Source organism: Epinephelus moara, chromosome 9, assembly GCF_006386435.1.
Source record: "Epinephelus moara isolate mb chromosome 9, YSFRI_EMoa_1.0, whole genome shotgun sequence".
NCBI classification, from domain to species: Eukaryota; Metazoa; Chordata; class Actinopteri; order Perciformes; family Serranidae; genus Epinephelus; species Epinephelus moara.
The window spans coordinates 31,864,741-31,886,942 of NC_065514.1; the positions used below are offsets into that span (position 1 = coordinate 31,864,741).

The 22,202-nt window shown below is 39.4% G+C and overlaps 1 protein-coding gene across 2 annotated transcripts in view; it reads left to right on the forward strand.

Annotated features, from left to right (window-relative positions):
- Positions 1 to 22,202, forward strand: part of ap3b1a (adaptor related protein complex 3 subunit beta 1a) — a 78,504-nt gene that overhangs the window by 31,259 nt on the left and 25,043 nt on the right. For both annotated transcript variants that reach the window (XM_050052351.1, XM_050052350.1), the window contains exons 16-22: positions 2,302 to 2,488; positions 4,672 to 4,802; positions 6,695 to 6,857; positions 7,825 to 7,981; positions 10,897 to 11,053; positions 13,542 to 13,590; positions 15,604 to 15,707. In XM_050052351.1, coding sequence (XP_049908308.1) covers positions 2,302 to 2,488; positions 4,672 to 4,802; positions 6,695 to 6,857; positions 7,825 to 7,981; positions 10,897 to 11,053; positions 13,542 to 13,590; positions 15,604 to 15,707 — 948 coding nt within the window. The remainder of the gene's footprint in view (positions 1 to 2,301; positions 2,489 to 4,671; positions 4,803 to 6,694; positions 6,858 to 7,824; positions 7,982 to 10,896; positions 11,054 to 13,541; positions 13,591 to 15,603; positions 15,708 to 22,202) is intronic.

The following is a 22,202-nucleotide window of genomic DNA, read 5'->3' on the forward strand; positions in this document are numbered from 1 at the left end:
ACATTAAAAACCATGTTTTGACCTGAACATGGAGCAAATATGATGCTAAATTAACGCCACCGATTCCTGAAATTGAAATGTTTTAATGGAGACCCATTATGCTCATTTTCATGTTCATATTTATATTTATATTTTGGGTCTCTACTAGAACATATTTACATGTTTTAATGATCAAAAACCACTTTCATTTTCTCATACTCTGTGCTGGAACACCTGTATTCACCTTCTGTTGAAGACACTCCATTTATTTCTGTCCAAACCCGACCCAAGTCTGAGAAAGTAGTAACTGAGCCTGACCTGAACCCCACAGGCATTCTGTTTTTAATGTTTGAATTTAACTTAAGCCTGACGCAGTTAATGTGAGGAAAACACTCCACTCCAGTGCTGCTGCTGAAAAACTGAGGCAACCCCTTTTACACTGCTCCACCCATTTCCTTGTGTCATTTTGAAAATGAATCAAAAGGTAACATAGCGAGGAAGCAGAAATTAACTGTACAGAAAAGTATGAAGGGCCATGTCAAGTAGGCTGAACTCGACCTGAACATCATTTGGGAATATTTGTCTGAACCCGGCCTTTTGCGCACAGGGATTTCTTTTCATATGTTTACCTCATTATACTGAAACTTTGGCCACATTTATCATGGACGTCTTCTTCTTATTCTTCTTCCTCTTTCGGCTGTTCCCTTTAGAGGTCGCCACAGCTAATCATCTGCCTCCATCTAACCCTATCCTCTGCATCCTCTTCTCTCACACCAGCTGACTTCATGTCCTCTTTCACTACATCCATAAATCTCCTCTTTGGTCTTCTTATCATGGATGTCCACCATATAATTTTATAAAAATGGTAGTCAATAAGGAAACACATCTCCCCTTGTGAGAAAGAGATAATGTGGTTCCGTAAATTGTCCTTTTAAGTGTTTTATTTCACAAGACGTAGCATTGTCTTGTAGTAATTGAACATTTCTGCAACTCAGAGCTAAATGCTCAGTTTAAATATAAAGCTGTGAATGAGACAGCTTTAACGTAATGGAGCATCACTGTGCGCAGCTTGGTGTCTACAGGCCCATTCAGCGAGATGGGGGTGATTTTGGCCCCTGAGCCGGGTTTATGAGCCCAGACGCTGCCTCCTCAAACGAGCACATCATTACACCTCTTGCTCCTCGTAATGTGTCGGGGAGGAAAGAGAAAGAAAGATGGGGGAGACAAAGACAATGCAGAAAATGATTTGGGTTATAATGCTGCCTTCACGGCAGCAGTAATTTTTGTTTTTATGCCTGCTTAAATAATATGTCAGTGCAAGTGCTCTGTCTTGCTGTTTTGGGCCAGATGAGGAGTTTTTCACTTATTCAGGTGAAATAAGAACCAAAACATGGGAATGAAGAGGACATGGAGGGAGTTATGACAATCCTTGCTCAAATGGTTGTCCATGTTGTAAACAGGGCTATATTCCAGCTTTATGGATTTATGGGAATGGCAAGTAATAGTTCAGTGTTTTTGGAAATATAATTGTTTTTCTTGCCAATATTTAGAAAAAATATACAAATAAAAACAAAAAAAATAAATAAAAAAATAGATAGAAAAAGTACAAATATTTCTCGAGCAGCTAGTAATCACCGATGTTCAACTTTATCCCACCATACAGTCAACATAAATCAAGGTATGGAAGGGATATCTTGTTTTGTTTTTTTTGAACAATAGCTGTCATGACCTGTGTCCACATAGCGTTTTTCATTGGCAGAAAAGTGGTGGCAGGGCACAGGGGAGTGCTTCTTCCCAGCTCTTTATAAAAAAAAGTGCTCCCATCACAATTTTAATAACGCACTGGGCATGGATTTTGTTTCTGTGACGACAACAATATGTTGACATTTATATTAGCTAGGTAGCTAATAAATGGTTGACTGCACGGTAAACAACAAGCTTAAACTGCATACAGTGATAAAAGCATAACACTCACCCGCAACATTGAGTATCCCACTGATCCGCTCACACAAATGGACTTTTCTGTCTTTCTTGTGATAGTTTCATAAAACTTGGGATATACACTAGCTGAAGGAGCAACAGTGACGAGAGCAATGCCTTTTAAAAGAATTCAGAGATTCTCAACTCGAAATGTCCGAAGCAGACGCACAAAACAATGGAAGAGCTCTGAAAAACGATGCTGGCGTTGGTGTAAACTTGCATGCTGACATGAAAGCTGTAATAATTTCAACAAGCAAACAAACCATAAACCACCAATCGTAACTCACAAATACTTACTCTTATCCTTTTTGGCTGTCTTACATGTTGTTTTACTTTTCCCAGACCAAGCTGCTGACCCAGTACATTCTGAACCTGGGCAAATATGACCAGAACTACGATATCCGGGACCGAACACGCTTCATAAGACAGCTCATAGTGCCCAGTGAGAAGAGCGGCGCCCTCAACAAGTATGCTCGACGCATCCTCCTGGCCCCCAAACCAGCCCCAGTGCTTGAGTCTGCTTTCAAAGGTAATTCATACATTTGTGATATCAACCTCTTTGGGAACATATTAAATCCTCTAACTGGGCTGAATATGTAAGATTAAATACCATTTCTCTCTTATTCTGTAATTTATCTAAAGCCAATCACTGATTTTATATTAACTGGATCTCTATTTCACATCTAGTGGCTCTGTTTCCAGTAGTATGCAAAGTTGATTCAGGCAGTAGTTTTATTATTCTGGTGTGTCTGTCTCTCTGAAGGGCAGTTAGGTCAGACCCCTTTACCTTGGACTAATGAGATGGGTAAATTATTGAGCTAATGCTAACCTTTTTCAGACACTCAGAGGAAAAAAAAAAATCTCTCTCATTTAGCTGTCTCTTCTCTCTCTCTCCCTCTCCTTGACAAAAGGGACAGAAACTGCCTCCTGCAACATTAAAATTCAGAGGCAGTTTGCACCCTACTGGATGTTTATGGAAAGTGTTAACCACCCCTGTCATTCTTAATATTCACGACTCAAGTCTTTCCTTTTTTTTTTTTCTCTTTTTGGTTTGCAAAGCAGAGTTTTTAGAGCGCACCTCCCAAGGCACAGACACTGATTACCTTCCTGTGTTGACCACTGGGAGAGAGAAGAGTGAATGTGTGAGAGATGATATTAAAGCATGAGGGTGCCAAGTTTTTATATTAAAGCTCTCTCTATGTATACAGCAGTTGTGGAATGTAACTAAGTACATTTACTCAAGTACTGTAATTAAGTACAAAATTGAGTTTTTCGTACTTTACTTCAGTATTTCCACTTTATTCAACTTTATACCTCTTTTGTGCAACATCAAAGAAGCAAATGAACTTTTTACACTCCACTTCATTTGACAGCTTCAGTTAGTTTTCACACCCTTCTGTTTGAAATAAACTAAATGACAAAGTGTTTTAGTATTCTCCTCCTTCTTAAGCTAAATAAACTCTTATCTTGGATCAGCTGGAAAATGCATCGTCACAAAGCTGAAAACAGGGCTATTTTTCTGACATCATGAAAAGTTGACTTTTCAGAGATGAGTGGTTCTCACAGGACAGCCACACTGCAAACATATGATGATCTTATAGAATATGATGCATTGCTGTAGATTAAACTAGTCTCAAGTCTTTGCACTTGACCTCCGAGTCAAGTCCTAAGTCTAAGCTTTGAGTTTTGAGTCCTAAACATATGCAATACAACTCAAACAATGTGTTTCCACTGAATTTAATGCCATTTTAACAACATAGTAAAAATGTATTAAATTTACAAAAATCATGAATTTTTCAGATTTGTAGTTTGTTGAAGGTTTTTGCATTTCCATCTGTAATTTTCAACCAAAACACCTTGTGCATACCGCAGTTAATTTATTTGTTGACCACTGAGTAACTTTTGTGCTGGTAGGAAGTTCTTCTTCTGCAACTTGCTGGTCCAAACAAAGTGCTATTGGGAAATAAGGTGTTGACTAGCTAGAAATGAATTATGTTAATGTTAGTTGATTCAGAGAATGAAGGGATTCATGGCACACTGTTGCTCGGAGGACAGTATCAAGTATTTTCAAGTCAGAAGGCTCAAGTCCAAGTGAAGTCACGAGTTATTGGTGTCAAAGTCCAAGTCAAATTGCAAGTCTCTCTTTGATTTTGTCAAGTTAAGTCATTGCATTTGTGACTCAAGTCATGTCAAGTTCAAATCATGTGACTTGAGTCCACACCTCTAAGAGTATATAAAGGAGTTCAAATGAGCACAGCCTTAAACATCTACAGCAGTTAAATGTAACATACGCATTAATGCAGCTGTAATAATAATGATAATCCAGAAACATCAGATAGAATAGGAAAAGACTGACAGGGGACTTTTTACTGCACAAGGAGGACTTTACTAAGGTTTTGAATGCAGGACTTTAACTTGCAGTGGAGTATTTTTAGAGTGTAATAGTACTTTTACTTAAGTAACAGATCTGAATACTTCTTTCATTACTGGTATGCAATGACATTTAGCCACTGGCTAAAGGACAGACTGAGGTGACTCATCCCCTGTCTGTCGATTTCTCCACCACGGTTGAAACTTTCCTTTCCTTTTATAGGTCTTTTGTTTTCCATTTTTGAAAATGACCTCCCCTTTACTTTTCACAACTCTCAACTTTTTAACCCAGGGCTTTTTTTTGTTTGTTTGATTTGTCTTTCTTTTCTCTCTATCTTCCAGATCGTGACCGTTTCCAGCTGGGCACTCTCTCCCACAGCCTCAATACTAAAGCTACTGGATACCAGGAGCTGTCAGACTGGCCAGCTGTTGCTCCTGATCAGTCTGTGAGGAACGTGGAGGTCATTGAGCCAGTAAGGAATCCACCTTCCTTTTACACATCATACAGTAGTTTTACTTCCTACGTGCCTAATTCTAACTCTAAACTGTTTATTGCGTCTTCACTCCCAGTGTCTCTGCGGAGTGACAAATGCATCGTTCTGAAAAACACTGACAAGGCGACACTTTGGTTCCCCATTGTTTTGACATTAAATTCATGGGTAATAGTACAAAATGTTAACTTTGTAATACTTTGTCTGGCATCTGTATGGTTAATACTGTTATGGTTTATAGAGCTGCAACAATTTGTTGATCCCCAGAAACAATTTTGATAATCAACAAAAGTTCAGTGGCTCCACCTTATCAATTGTAAAGATATTTTTGATTTTCTTTAATAATCGTGTATCAACATAACACTAGAGGTCATGAACATCATCACTCACAAGCACTTGTTCAACACTACTTACCAGATGAAGTGCCAGGCTCAGTTGGAGTTTGACTATAACAACGAGGCCTTTTATTATATGTCACTTATCCAGGGTATTTACATTATACAGGATGATGATCTTTTCTTAATATGAGGAGGGCACACGACTTTTAGAATATTGAACCCGAGTTATAATTTCTCTAGAAAAATGCAGCATGCCCAAAAGAAATTGCCTAAACAACTCATTTGCACCAAAGTTAAAACACTTCTGATGCCCAAAGGATGAAAGGCAGAGCAAATGTATGTGTATAGCACCTTTCAACAAGAAGGCAATTTAAAGTGCTTTATGTATGACATAAAAAGGCACTGAAGGTAAAAGGCTAATAAGAAGTATTTTCTCTGGGTCCTAAGCTTGATATATATTATATTACCATGCCCTACAGCTCTGACAGCTTTTGAGTAACTTCGCTAAAAGTAGGAATTATTGAATGTTTAAAAGTAAATATTTGCGACCCATTTTTCAAGATTTTCCTTCTTCAGCAGGCACCAGTGGGCTCTGAGCTGAGAGTGAGTTACAGACAGGGAAGTCAGAAAGTATTGAGAAACTGGCTGACACATTGTAGGTTTAGATCTTTCCATGAGATTTGTTGACAGTAAGAAAAACATAGAATAACACTGACAAGTTATAAAATAAACACAAGCAATATAAATAGATGCATATAAATTGTATTATAGAAATGAAACAGAACACAACACTAACAGTAAAGCGAAAGAATGAGTAACCCCTAAATTAGATTTTGTAAGAAGCAGTGGCGATCAGATGTTTTTAGCCTTGATTTTAAAGAACTTGGAGTTAGCAGACCTTAACATTTTAGCTGCAGTCTGATCTCCCATTGCACACTTACTTGGTGTCAAATTTACCAACCTGCATGGTTATCATTTTCCAACCTGATGTTGTGGGAACCTTTGGTTTGTGTTGGAAAAATTAACATTCATTCCTCTGTTTCATTTAGCTCAAAAACGAGAACTCTTTGTGCCACATAATAAGTTTAAGAACAGAAATTACTAAAATTAAAGGCCATTGTTTTTCAGGAAGGGGTAATATTGATTTTTTTTCTCTGAGTAGCTTTATCATCGTTACTTTGTGGCAGCTAATGGGGATCCTAATAAAACAACAATAAAGCAGAACACAAACGGTCATTTCAACAAACTTTAATTCCTAGTTTTAAATATAATATATTGCAGAAAAGATATGTGGTAACATGGGAAATCTGTCCAGGACAAAATAAATAGTAATTTAGTTAATTGTCTAATTCTATTGCATCTTATTAAGGTGATGGAGAGGTACACAGTGGGCATATCCTCTATCCAGCTCTTCACAGACTGCTGATGGCTAGATGCTTTACTCTTTACTTTGTGTGGTCTGTACTGTATGTATGTTTTAGTGATAATGCTGTAATGAATTAATTGATCTCACTTTCCTCTGCTATATCTGTTTAGGTACAAGAGTGGGCACCGACAGTTGGGAAGGCCAAGAAACCAAAATCTGATGACAAGTTCTACTCCGATGAGGAGGAGGAGGAGAAAGAAGAGGAAGGCTCTGAGAGCAGTGGCAGTGAAGACAGCAGCAGCAGCAGCGGCAGCAGCAGTAGCAGCAGTGAAGGTGTGTTTCTGTCTTTGCATCTAATAGACAGATGGTGACAAAATGTGATGCTGCTGTCCAAATGGGATCGTGTATTAAACTTATAATCCTTAAGATTTCTGTCCTGCTTGAATTGGTGACAGCCGTGGTCACTGGTGGTAACAGCAATTGCAGGATTTCTGTGGGCAGCAGACGCTTGTTGAGCAGCTACTTTTCAGAAATTCAACAGAGCAGCAACTGCTGTATCCATTTACAGTGCAGCCAAACAAACTCACATAATTTAATAAAGAAGTCTGCCAATAATTGTCCACTTTCTGGCAACTTTCTGCCATCTGATTTCATGCTGCACCCGCTGCTTGTAGTTTTCCACACAACAGCAAAGCACATGGGAGTTAGTTACCCTGTTGAGGAGTTGTCAGGTGTGTTGCTGCGACTTGTACTTCCTACAATATTTAGAAATGATTAAAAATGACCATGTCTGGTTTTAGACACATTTTTGATTTTGCTTTGTTGTGGTGAGCTGGTCCAGCTTAGCTTGCACATTAGACTCTATCCCACTGGCTATTTTACTACCGCTGCTTTGCAATGCACTCATATGCTGTTTACCTCTGCTATTGGGATGATGGCGTTGTGAAAGTGTAGCGCCCACTTTCTGGTTACCCCTGGTTAACACTATTAGCTCTGTCAACCCCCTTCATGTTGAAAACCATGTCAGAAAACTCACACGCTCTGAACTATGCATAGAGCCCCTTTATAGCAGTTTGAAACCTATCAGCTGTGGCGGACCCCGCCACTAACAATGATAACTACTTTATAGAGAGATAAGTAGGAATTATAAAAAAAAGTACACCGAATGGCTTCTGCTGAAGAAGTTCTGGCCATAAAAGTGATCAAAAATTGGGTTTGCATTCATGAAAATATAAGAATATAACTTTGATTCCACAGGCTTGTGTTTGATATCCATACTGTGTATGCTATTTTTATACAGAGTCTGGCAGTGAGAGTGAGGAAGAAAGCAGCGAAGATTCAGAAAAGACCTCAAGTGATTCTGGAAAGAGTTCCAGTGAATCTGAATCAGAACAAAGAAAGAAGAAAAAGACCAAGAAGGCAACGCAGAAGAAAAGCAAGCCAAATGCTGCATTCAGGTACAGTTAAACCCCTCCGGCCTCTAAGACTCTGAAAGTATCATTTTTCTTCCCTGTGAATTAGGTGTGTCCAGATGTTACCTGTTTCTTTCTTAGTTAATCAGACACGTGTGTGTTGGTGAGAGGCACCAGAGTCGTCGTCAACAACAAATGTGATCAGTGCTTCGCTGCATCAATAAGCTCAAACCCCCATCTGTTCATGACTTGAGTCATTTTAATAATCTATATGACAAGTCTCCTTCTGGCATCATACTTACTTTTTTCAGTTTGCACTTCATCCAGTATGTCTGACAGTCAAAATCTGCAACTGAAAAGAATTTTGATTCTTATACTTGATGCACATTGAAAAAGATGAAACACAACCCAAAATAAGATGCGAGCCATCAATTATTGTTATGAAAATGTCTGAACAATTCTCCAAGCCCAAGACATAGCCTCTGCGGCAGTTAATTTTTGTGATTCATTTGTTTTCTGGTTTTGATTTTCTGATAAATGATATGTGGCAAGTGGCAGTGAATACAGCACTATTAAGTTACTTACTTGGAAGATCCTAATGATGAAATTTCACACCACCACAGTGTGACAGTTCTAAAGATAAGAGACAATAATTGATAAATAATAATTAAGTCATAATAATCGTGAAAAAAAAAAAAAAAACTCACAACACTGTCATCTGCTTATGTTCAGATGTGTTTTTTATTTAGAAAATAAACATTTTTAAGCTGAAATTGGAGAGTACAAACACATCTGGTTGTGTAGACTTTGTCCAAATCAGTTGCTTAGTTAGTGTCGTTAGTCACATTAGGACTCTTAGACATTTATTGTCACCACTGAAGTGGGACTATTAAACTTTTCATAAATACAATTGAAATTTTGGATATGACAAATACATGTACATCTCAGACAACAAACTTAAAGGAATACTTAACAGTCCAAATGATCATTTGTGTAGCAGTTACACACCCCGCAAGATCCTTCGTCCAAAAAAAACTTTTTCTTGTCTGTCTGCCTGCTCTGAATGAAGACTCTAAAATCAGAGAAAATTCTTGATAAATTGAAGTCATAGGGGTCCAACAGCAAAACTATCTCAACACACGACATGTGCACTTGCTGAATTCGAACTAACACTTTAAAACACAGAAGTCACACAAAACACAAACAAACTTTAACTTATCAAGGCAGCATTAGACCAGCAGCTCTCATGTTCAGCAAGGTAAAATCACTGTTTTTATAAATGGAGTCTGACTTTGAAGGGAGCATAGATAAGTTTCACTTTTAGTTCAATTCCCCTTTGGAAATGTAGTCTGGGAATTAGTGAGCATACGACGAGAAAACTTGGATTATCCTGCACGAGTGATGTGACAGTTTTAAACGGATGTTTTGATATAGTTTTACTGTTTTTATATGAGGACCCCCATGACTTGAATTCATCAAGATTTTTCTGCATTTTTGGATTCTTTGTTTATTGGAGGCATGTAAAAAAAAACAAAAGTTTTCTTCAAGAATTCAGTACAACACAGCATGGGTAATTTATGAACCAGTGATCATTTGAAGGGTGAAAGATTCCCTCAATGTCCTTTTGAACAATGAAGTTCAACAGGACCAGACTACGGTGTCTAGAGTCCTTTAAAAGAAGAAAAACACGAACAACCAAAGCGCTGACTACAGATTCACCAAATTTAATCCAAATCTGTGTTTTCAGATAAAAGAGAAAGTCATACCAACTGCCTTAAAGAGGGTAACAGTATAGTCTGTGAGCCATACACACCATTGTACTGTATGTACACCTTCTCCCTCTCTCTCTCTCACACACGCACGCACGCACGCACACACACACACACACACGCACACAGACACATCAGGCTGGCAGAGCTGCTAGAATATCGTTAGTGTGAGTTCCATTAACAAGCTAATCAAGGAGAATTTTCCTCCAGTAGCGTAACCCACATTTACATGGCTAATGGATAATGACTTTTGATTGGTCATTTAGCAGCCTGGTGTTGCCAATGAATGAGATTTGAGTCATTACTACTGAATATGCTCACGTACACTCCTCTTACACACTGGCAAATTTAGTTTCTTATGCACTCTACTCATTTGCTCACAGACACACAAACTCACACAGAATATACCTGATTTTGCTGTGTGACAGGCCGCCGGCTGACCCTGTTCTCTCCATTAGAGAGTATAATTAGAGCAACTCACCCCAGTGCTCAAACACACACAAACGCAGCCACGCACACACACACACATGCACACAGTAATTAGAGCAGCTCACCCCAGTGCTTCCACAACAAACACAGCATAATGCCCTCATTATGGCCCAGTCATTTCAGGCAGGGCCTAATCAGGCCCACAGTGATTTATATCACTTTTTCCTGTTCGCAGCAAATGAAATCTGTAGGCCAAATTAATACTGGCTTTTCATCATCGCCCAAGTTAAAAAGCCAGTTACCGTCACAATTCCCCTCATTAATTTAACGGCTGAAAATCCCAGGCAGGCGGAGTAAACACTCATTATCGGGACAAATTGAAGAGGGACAGAGCAAGTGAAAGAGAGAGGAGAAAGATGGAAGAAATCTTTTTTGAGTGAATGCAACATTGAATTAACTTCACAAACAAAAACAGATTGATCGTTGATCTGACCAGCCATGCTTAAGCTTTTAGTTTGGATTGGAAAAGAGAAAAAAAGACATTGAAAAGCAAAAATATATTATTTAAGATATTATAAGTTTGTTTTGCCTGATGGATTCAAGACTATTTGTTCAAACTGTGTACGTGGAAGCTGTGTGTGTAGTGTGAATGTTGTGGTAAAAGAACAAAGAATGTGCAGTACTATTCTTTCCATATATGCATTCTGTTACTTGTATTGATAACTTGTCTGAGGCTTTGTTTGCTGGTCTTTCGTGTTTCAGTGACTCGGATGAAAACGGAAATGGACCTGTAGCACAAGCCAGCAGCTCGTCAGCTGACAGCTCCTCCGGCTCAGAGACAGACTCCTCCGATGACTCTGACTCAGACACACCCACAGCACAACAGAAGAAGAAGAGTGATGTGAAGTCCAAACCCAAGGTAAGATTTTTTTTTTGGTTTCACTTGTTAATAACAGTCACACAGTCATCTTTAGTTTGGTACTTTTACAGAGTGTCCTGTTTTTTTTCTTTGTTTTTTTACAGTGTAGTAATAAAACACAAGCATAAAACATGGGGTATGTTTCATTTAAGATAAATAAAGAGTTGAATTAACACATTTAAACAAAAGTAGGTCGTTTTGTGGAAAATATACATTTTCCACTTCTTCCAAATTCAATTTAATTTCCGGAAGCTTCACTGAGAAGGTGACTTCATTATGACCAATTTTGAGATTGTTTCCTGTAGTGCTGCCCAGAATATCAGTTTTTGGGCATTGATTCAGTGAGAAAAATTGTGGATTAACCAAACCTTTGATGGATGGAGGGTTGATGAGAAACAAGGACAAAAGTCTAACTTTTTGGAAACATTAGTTTTCAGTTGATGCACCTAAACTACTGATGTTTGACAAGAGCAAATAAGAGTCACTAAGTCACTAAGTTTAAATGTCCTTGTCTGAGAATAACTTGAAGTAATTAATGTTGAAGCATAATAAATAATGTTGGATTACTATTTCTTAATTCATGGGCTATTTGGGATTTTTGTGTATAGTATAAACGGAGCGTTTGAATACTGATTTGGACGTTGATTACAATGGCAACGATCGAAGCTTCAAAGCATTCGGGTCAGCCCTAGTTTCCAGTCATGTGACTTATTGGAGATCTTTAAACATTTTCTCATGAACACCTACACATACCTAAATGAAAAAATCCAGCACATGTATCACATAATTGTCTATTGTTATGTGCATTTTGATTTATCCAGAAGCTATCTCTGCTTAATTTTTTTTGAACATTCCCTATTATAAATATAACTGATTCAGGAGATGTATGGGCTTGTTGTAGGTATAAACACCGAGTAGTTTTTTAATGACTGGCTTGGTTAGACAGCTCCAAGAGACTAGAGCATACTACTGCTGAAATACACTTAATAATCCTAGATGTTAGATAAGACAACGAGTGAGTATATTCCTATAAACTGAACTTTAAAATAGCTGATACGTGGCTATTTTATTCCATAAAATGATGCATTTTACAACAACAGTCCTTCTTTATGTTGGTCTCTCCTGAGCTCCGCATCTGGATGTCCAATATTATATAAGTAGAAGAAACAAGTATGCTAAACAATATACTGAAAATACATGTGTGTATGCAAAATATATAGTAAGCTCATATGTAAGTATATGGATGTTGAAATAGTTACTGGTCTGCATAATGGCCTTTAAAGAGCATTTACGTTGTAAGACATGTTGGGGTGAATTTCAACTTCAGTATAAAAAACATTAAAAACAGAATCTGTTTATATAGATCTCTGAGGCCAAGGCGGCACACTGCATGCTATTCCATTTCATGCATGCATCATACTGTAATGCATGTTTATCCCTGAGCTAAGCTATTCTGCAATATATCATCTTTAAACCAGTGAAGAATCTGATATTATTGCAAACAGGATTAATGGAGAAACTCTTGTTGTGGCCCTCTTCTGTTTAACTGTATAAACACCATGTTCTCCCAGGGAGCTCTTGTTCCCCAGACACATGTGGCACGAGCAACGAAATCACTATTTATATTGTGGGATATAATTCTGCTCCTCTGTTATCAGCTTTATATTTTTTCTCCTCAAGTTGTTCATTCGTCCCCTTTTTCAGCCCTCACCATCTTTTTCTTACCTGTTATGCTCATCGCATTATATCTCACCCTCCCTTTCCTTTTCTGCACTATGAAATTCTCATTTCATACACTTTGTCATTTGGACATGGCCTATGAATTATGCATCTTTCTCTCCCTCTCCTTATACACACCTCTCTCTCTCTGTTGCTCTTTCAGACCTCCATTTACTAACAAGGTTTCCGTCTCTATTACCGCCACCAAGCGTCAATCAGAGAAGATCTGATAAGATACGCCTTCTAACTTTATTGTTTGTTTTCACTCTCATTCCTCACTCCCTCCTCTGTTAAGTTTTTTTTCCCTTCCTGTCTGTTCAGCCTGGAGTATGCAGAGTGGAATTTTATGGTTCTTTATGTGACGTGAATGGAGCCCTGGTTGGTTAGGAGGGTGTGGAGAAAGGGTGATAAAAGCGCTCGTACGTTTAAATGCGTTTTTATTGGGCCTGTTGTGGTGCGAGCTAGTGCCATGTGTTGTAATTCCCACAAGTCAACACCTGACAAGCCCGCCTCAGTCGCACGAGGTGGCGTGTATCGGTTGTGACATGATACCGTGCTTGACTGGTCATTGAAAATTCCAGACGTGTTGCATATCTGTTTTTGGGATGAATATGTCATGTCTTGAGAGACAGCGCCCGCAGAATTGAAACATGTCACCCACCAAAAAGCACAACACATAATTTCAGTACTTTTGGTTTGAGTTGACATTTTTCTGCCCTGTCCCCTTCTTCGGTGTTGCTCATCATCATGTTGCTGTGTTTGTTTTTAGGTGGAAGTGAAGCCCAAGAATGAAGTGTCCTTACTGGATCTAGATGACTGTGAGTTTATCTGCGCTTTACTGCTGTACATTACTTAGTTTCCAACATTTGTCACCACTTCACCCTCTGCTCTGTCTGTTTTTTTTTTCTTTTGTTTTCAACAGCCAGCAGGCTACAGAACTTGTCTAATAAACAAAATGTATTCTACCACAGATAGTTAACAAATTCCTGGAGGAGAAAGTTGAGCGTCTTTCTTCAAATAACCCAGGTATTTTTCTCTGGAGCTGAAGGAGCCCCGAGAAGAAGAGAGTTAATATGAGAGTGAATGAAAGGTTTACATTTGTCAGTTGGCCACAAACACAGATCCAAATGAATACCAGTGTTGCTCTGTGTCAGCTGGATGTGCAAACAGGCAATTTATTGTGCACTCTCCAAATTAGCTTCAAAGGCAGTGGTAGGCAAATAGCGACCTGTGGGCCAAATTCGGTCCTTTAGCAAACTTGTTTGGAACCCTGACAGAAGGTTACATTTTCGGTTTTATGTTCTGCTTTAGAACTTTGACAGGGTTTTTCTTAAATCCACTAAAGATAACTACAGAAATAAAGGCTTGTGTAAATCTTAAAGAAAAGCCTGGCCTTTAATAATAATCAGCATCTCCATGTGAAGAGAGACATGCAAACTGTGGCTACTGTGCCTCATTCTGTACCAAGCTGTCCCAGTTATTAAGTGCATGGTGCTGGATTGAACCCTAATAAATAATCCAGATAAAGAATTTAATACCCTGTGATTTCAAATACAGTTTTAATTCCACAGGTTTAGTCTGTTGGACTGCTACGTATTTGTGTTTGTGAGATGTAAATCTGTTGTGATCAAACTGAAATCACACGTTGATAACATTATTAATAACATTACTGTAGTTCAGCCAGTCCATCAGTGAAATCTTCTGATGAATTTTACATAACATCTGCTACTGTAACTCTGTCACCACTTATTGTATGTATGTATTAACAGGAAAAATGCCTTCAGATAAAATCCTCAAAACTGTTTTATAAATACGTTTATTTTTAAAGGGACAGTTCACCCTCAAATCCAAAATACATATTCCTCCTCTTACCTTTAGTGCTATTTATTAATCCAGATTATTTTGGTGTGAGCTGCAGAGCGTCAGAGATATCCGCCGTAGAACTAGATAGGCACACTGCTTGTGGTGCTCAAAGTGCCAAAACAATATATTTGAAAAACTTGTGCATCTACTGATGGATAAGAGGTTTGTTCTCATGACAGCAGGAGATGTAAACGTTCATGGTGTCCTCCTCGACTGAGCTGTAATGTTAGCTAGCTCACTGATGCTAGGTGACCTAGCAGTAGATGCACTTTTCATTGTGACAGTGATATGGTTGATGGATGGATGTTGGTGTGTAGAAAGAAAATACTTCCTATATGAAACTGCGCACAACAAGGTCTGTGGATTATCTTGAGTAACAGCGGCAGACACAACACCTGCCGCAGCAAGCTAACATGCCACCTGCGGTAATTTTAATTTGAACAGCAGACTTCACTATGGTGATTTGACCAGCTGAGTTGCAGGTGACACTATCATCTGGCTTAAATGGAGCTCAGACCGGCCAGTTCACACCGCTGCAACTTTTCTCTGCAGTGTTCTAAAATGGTTTCATCTTATTGTGAATCTTTGGTCTGAACTGAGCTATAGAGAAAAATATGTTTTATTTTTTATTTTTGTTTGAACTGTCCCTTTAAATGCATTCAATAAGACTGAACCAAAAAAATATATTTCCAGTATATACTGAAAGCATACAGGCATGTGTTATAGGATGATAATATATCAGTTGATATGTTTCCAGCTTTATCCACTGCCCCCAAATGGTCAGAAAAGCGATGAATAAATCTTTAAAGCCACTGCGCGTAGAGATTGAAAATTCTCGTCTTTGGCGCCCCCCAGTGGCACTATTAAAAAAAGACTCTTTGATAGACACTTTTACAGCAATGCCACCACTCCACAGAGGCTTTAACAAGCTCAAAGTGCCTGTTTCCGTTTTCTTTGTGTTGTTTTAGTTTCTCCTGCGCCCACAAATGCACCAAAGTCTTTGATCGTCTCCCGGAGCCTGCTGTCTGACCTCGAGGGCCTCTCTCTTTCCAACATCTCCTCCACCATGCAGGTTCGTACTCTTGTGTGTGTGTGCGCGTGTGTGTCTGCATTATAAAACACACAGGATGACATTTCCTCCATCAACGTGTGTTGAGAGTCAATCGTTCCTTTTCTGTCTGACACTGACAGAACAGCAGAGCATCATATGAGATGGTGAAATGAGCCTCTCTCCCTCGTGGAACATTTCTGCTCCAGACGCCGACTATTGACCTTTTCTGCCTTCTTATATTTATAGCCAGTCAGGACGGTACAACTGCTCTTCCTGTTTCCTGTATCTCTTATAGTCTGTCTTTCTCACCCTCGCTGTCTTTTGCTCTTCCACACCCTTGAACTCTATTTCTGTGTCTCATCTATAAGTCCACCCACTTTGTTTCTCTCCCCCTCTCTCTCCCTTATCTCTCTCCTCCTCTCTGTCACCTTCCATCTCTCTCTGTCAGATGTTGTGTCCCTTGTGTCTCTGTGTTGTGTATATCTGATGGTTGACCTTTCCTAGTGTGACGGCTCCTTTCTCTCCTCAGTGTGTGAGCCGCTCCGCACGTCTGTGTATTTTGTATCTTGTCTTTCCCCCCGGGAGGGAAATGTCCAGACCATTCTTTCTGCTGTTTGCTGTGTCTATTTTGTGTCTCATAGTCAGGTCTGTGGTAACTCTGCGGTTTGAAGATTTTAAATCAGGAAATTTATGGTGATTTTTGATATGTTCAGCACTCACACAGGTGTTTGACCCATGCTCTTATTTTGAAATTTTGTTTTATTTCATGATTAATGGTTAGTCATGCAATCATTTAATTGAAACCTCAGGAAGAGCAACAGAGGAGGGATCCCTTTTCTGACAGTTAGATGAGAAGATCAGTGTAGCTCTCATATATGTAGGCTAAATATGGAGCTACAGCCAGTTATCTTATATTCACATTAAGACTGGAAGAAAGGGGGAAATAGGAAGCTTGACTTTGTCCTAAGGTAATACAATCTGTCTACAAGAATCTCTTAAATTAAAGTGATACTTGATGATTTTGAACCAGCTTTGTTTCATAACAATTTGGTAAGTGTGTAAATGAACAATTGTACACTTCCCTCCATCTTAGCAGCACCCAGATCTCCCTGCTTATCTTCCAGTTTAAAGCTGCTGGATAAAGCAAAACTTGTGAACAAGAAGTGGGCACCATACTGATTCCTGTATTGTAAAAACGGAGGCTGAAAAACTGAGATTGAGCGGTAAAACTAAGCAGTGCTGAATCCAATATGAAGCAAGATTCTGTCACTATGTTGCCTATTTCTGGGGTATAATGCTTTTTAGAACATATTTTAGTTTACAGTTTAACTGTAATATGAGTTTTTTTTCTACCAGCTAGCCACCATATTGTTTCCTGTGTCAAAACAGACAGGCTCGCATTACATCAACCACCAGCGCCAGCTGTTATAGGTCCGGTGCGGTGCAGTGCGTTCTGGTAGCTATAGGTTTTCTACCTCTTGAGCAAAAGCAAATGCCATAGCCTTTTCCCTCTGTTTTCTCTGGTCATGTAACACCAATATCTAAAGTATTTACGTCTGTCTACTGAATAGACAGCCCAGTTTTATGAAAAGACCATGTTTCTAGCAGTAAAATACCTCTTTAATTTCCTGCAAACCATCACAGTATAAAAGAGTAAAGACTGCTGCTTGCTCTAGATACATTCACAGACTAAATGAAGGTTGTGTGGTATAAAACTTAGGACATGATATTAAAGATGCTTTAAAAGTGACTGATTTCTCTTAAGTTTGTTTTAACTTTTTATTGTTAACACTAAGTTTGGCTGCATGTAGACAAATGTCTTTTCACCAGCTGTCTGAATGGCCTCTCTGCTGTCCTAGCTCTGGTCTCGTGCTTAGCTTTTGTGGTAAGTTACTCTATATTCCGAGTCCGCCCGTCAGTCCTGCCCGCCTGTCAGTCAGTATGATTGACAGCTGCTCTCAGGCCAGCGTTTATGCAGTCTTGTTAGTCGCTCTCTCCTCCTCAGGTGAAGGCCATGGAGTAATAGAGAATAGAAATGCAGATTAGAACAGGGAACTTTTTGCGCATCAACATCTGATTTAGAGTCAATTCTATGCATAAATACATGATGGGCATCGGGATTCATAGACAAGGGTAAATAACCTCACCTTTATTCACACTCCCCCCTCCCTATGCATGCACACGCTTACATATCAGCGCGCTCTCTCCCTCTCTCCCTCTCTCTCTCTCTCTCTCTCTCTTTCACACACACACACACACACACACACACACACACTGGCCCCAGTGTCATTTCTATTTCTCAGCAATCTGCCCACAGAGGCAGCAAGTCTGTCTCAGCTGAGCGCTCGGGCCCTTTTAGAGAATTACTGCATGGTTATCAAAGGCATTTAGATTAACCCTGGTCACTGTCTTTGACCCACCTCCTCTTCTGTCTCCTCCTCCTCTCCCCAGTTTCTGCATGCTACCGCTCTCTCTAATAACATTTTGACATTAGGATCTCTCACAAATGCCTCTTAAATCCGCCCCCCACCCCGCCACCCTCCCCAAACCTCTTCCGACCGCTGTCCGTGTGTGCGGCGGGGTGGCTGAGGCTGATAACTTTTCATTCATAATTAGCAGTCGGCGAATGGTGCTGCGTTGGGGGGAAATTGAACTGTCAGCGGCGGGGCGCACGGCGTTTGACCCCATCACGCCCAGAGGGGGCCATCATAATTTGTTCATTTGGTGTCCATCAGGCGGGCGCCAGCTCCCCCCTCCTCCTCCCCCCTCTCCCTCCTCACCCCTCTGACCTCCCCGTAGTGGGCGCTCTGGGTTCACGTCTAATTATGAATCAGCAGAAGGACCCTGAGCACCACGAATATAGCAGCCCCTGCCCTCCAAACCTCCTGCTGCCACTCAAACTGCAGAGATTGCCTCTTAAATAGGAATAAATGCCCACACAGAAAGAGCTAGTCAGTGCAGTGGCCTACGCAGCAAGTGGAGAGTTTGGGAAATGTTTGTGTTTTAATGCAGCTGTTGCTGCATTTCTTTTCTTATAAGTTGGTTTTTGGGACTATGTGAGGACAGATTTGTGTGTGTGTGTGTCTGTGTGTGTGTGTGTGTGCGTGCGTGTGCATGCGCGTGTGTGTGTGTGTTTTATGCATAGGCATTTAATTTTTTCTGTTTTCTTCTTTTTGTCACTCATGTTTGTCATTTTCCGAGGTGACAGAGGTCATGATGCTGATCCCTAAAAATTTTGATTATCATACATGTTTTCATTGTCTGCTGCTTCCACTTACCAATTAGCAATTAGCTATTTAATTACTGTAAGCAGGTGAATTAGGGTCTTAACCATTTATTTTGAAATTTATAAATAGAAATATCCACCATGTCCACGCCTACATGATCAGTTTAATGTGGTATTATGCAGCTTGTTTCTTCCAAAGATTGAGGGAGTATTGACATCCTTGACTCAAGAAAGACTAAAAGTAGATAAATAAATAATATATTTTAAAAATGCATTTAAAGTTTAACCCAGTATATGTGAGACAAAATAGAGATTGCTACTCAAGATTCAAGATTATTTTTTCTGGCTTTAAGAAAATAAGACTTTTGGGACTCAACAATGGAATGCATCGTATGTACTATATTGGTATATTTTTATTGGAGATGTTGTCAAGATGAAGTATGCAGTACAGAAAATGGAAATATTAGAATAAATACTGGTTTCTTTCATGTTCTGTAGCCAGTGTTATTGTAAGTATAACGTACCTTCATCATTTACAAGTGAAGTTAAATACTGTACACTGATAATGATCTTTGAGAGTAACAGGTCTCTTGTGATTTATATGTTTAAAAAAATAAAGTCCATTAAAATACTGCTAATTTAAATCTTAGAAAGATACACATCTTTGGAAATTTGATTGTGAAGTCATTTTGTTAAGCAAAAATGCTAAAAATCACTGGTTCCAGCTTCTGAAATGTGAATATATTATGTTTGTTTTTTTTATGACAGTAAGTTGAATATCTTTGGTCTATAAAATAACCAAAACCCAAGCGATTAATTGATTGGTTTAGAAAACAATCAGCAGATCAATTGATAATGAAAATTATCATAAGTTGCAGCCCTACTTAAGTGTTATGCTAACATAAAGAAACTGTTGGCAGTTTGTTAACGATACTTGCAAAGTAGATGAAGGACAATAGTGTTTCTGAATAACAATCCTCTATTATTGCTAATGTTCTTTAATGGAAAACTTCAAAATTAATCATTTTAAAATACCTAATTTACTGACAAATTGGCATAAATGAAGTAACCTCTGTCTATATGCGCTGGAGAGACTTCTTGTTACATTAAAGTAGTTTTAGATGGCTGTAGTAACATTTATTTAATCCAATTTGCAGTCAAGGTCTTTGTGACGCCCCTCAATTAATTGTCATCTCCTGACTGAGGGGAACAATTAGGCCCTAAAGTCAAACACATGTCCCTTACCTTAATCCTCACAACTCTTGTAGAGCATAATGAAATCCTGTCCCTGGTGTTGGAGGCAGACGGTGTCTGAAAAACAGAAATGGATTTTCAATATATGCCCATACGTCTCTGTACCCCCCACACCACTTTCTTTTAAATTGGCCCTCTTGTGCACACGGCACAAGGCTACCCGGCTCCGGTTAGCCCTTTTTGAATATGTCAGCGGGATTTTCAGGTCATTTGCCAGAGAGGATGCTGGGAGCGTGGCGTCCGGGCTCTGAAGGTGACTGGTGTCTGTGTCATCCATCATGGGAGCTTCCTTTAAGTTGATGCATAATAGAGCCTCTCAATCAACTTCCTCCCTCATTGTCACCTCCCTCCTTCCTGTCCAGGGTGGAGAATGCGAGCCAAAGAAAGAACAGGAGACTGACAGAGAAGTCAAGGTTACATCCCTCTTCTTCTTCTTATTTACACTTGAGGTGTTATGGGCTTGTGCTGCGTAACAGGACAACAATGGATGGGAGAGTGAAGGGGCTTGTGTGGGCACTTGTGTCAGGCTTTAACTGTCCACTGTGTCAAATTGGTGATAATAAGCAGTTTGAAGCCCCGTCCTGTCTCCTGTCGCTGCCGCCTGCTTGGTGGCGAGGGCGACAGACAGGACCTTGAAGCAGGATGCGTCTGTCAGGGAGGTAAATCTCTGTTGTGATGGGGTGGCAAACATTATGGCCAGCTTTATCGACACCGACTGCTCTGACACATCTAAAAGTGGCCCAATAAATTTGCAGGCTGGCGGTGGCGTGACGGGCGCTTGTGAGGGCGCAGCGGCGTTACAGCACAGCAACAAATGTTTGTTTGACCTCCTTCACAGGCGTGTAGGCGGTCTGGGCACAGGAGACACTGCTTCTCTGTCAAGGGGACTGAGAAATGGTGTTGTTATCGGACAGTTTATTCTGCATCTAATGTGACTTGGATTAGCTATTGTTTTTAAATGTTTTATACTGGTTCCAGTATGATACGCAAGCCTATTTGTCCCTACCAAAGACTTGCATCTTTAAAAACAGATGACAAAAGTTGCCAGTTTATTACGTTAACCAAGGAAAAATAATACATTGACTTTAGAGGCTGCAGAAGTTTATTTTTTTTGTCTATCCCATTGATATCAATGGGTATGTTTTGCATAATCATATTACACAGAGAGTCCAGGTTATGCAGGTAATCAAGGAATCCATTTACATGTTATGTAGAAACCTAGTTTCTATAATGCTTACACATGCAGCAGATCAGTATTCAGACTTCTCCCTTCCTATTTACCAACTTTATTTTGGAACCATGTCTATCTTATTTAATCTGTAGTAGTGAGAGAGGACACTGGTGGTCCTGAGGATATACAGATGGATATATAAACAAAATGCAGCTTCTCCTAACAACATAAACAACACAAAGTGTTAGATGAACAAATATATCAAATGTTACAGGGTGAACTGAATTACATAGACTCCTAGTTTTAGTCGGACTTTAGATGGAATTGTATTCATACAACGATGCATCGCTCCATGTAATGATCTCTCCTATCATTCAGCCACTCTGCTGTTAAGTGTCCCTGTCTGCAGTCTTTCATCATGCAAATGTATATTTGTAAAAAGTCTACAAGAAATCCAGTGACCTGTATACAAGGCAGAGAAATCAGTGTTCTCCAGGAGAAATGTAGCTCAGGGAAATCAAGTCTCCTTGATGCCATTCAGATGGTGTCAAGAAGTTGAATCAATGCTGTTTCAACAAAAACTGAACATTATAACCTTCATGAAGAGAGTATTCATTGCAGGACTCATGTATTAGGCTGTGTTAGTTTTAGCTGTGTGTACCTAAAAAACTGGCAACTGAGTGTATATTTCTTCATAATTTTTTTGGAATATTTTAAAGGTATACTATGGGATATGGATTGTTGGATAATGTTTCTAAACATCTTTACCAGTAAAAGTAAAAGCTAACCCCTGATTCTCTCATTTGGCATTTCACCTTGCTGAATTTGCGTATTTAGACACTGAGTCTCTTGGATGCCTGTTGCT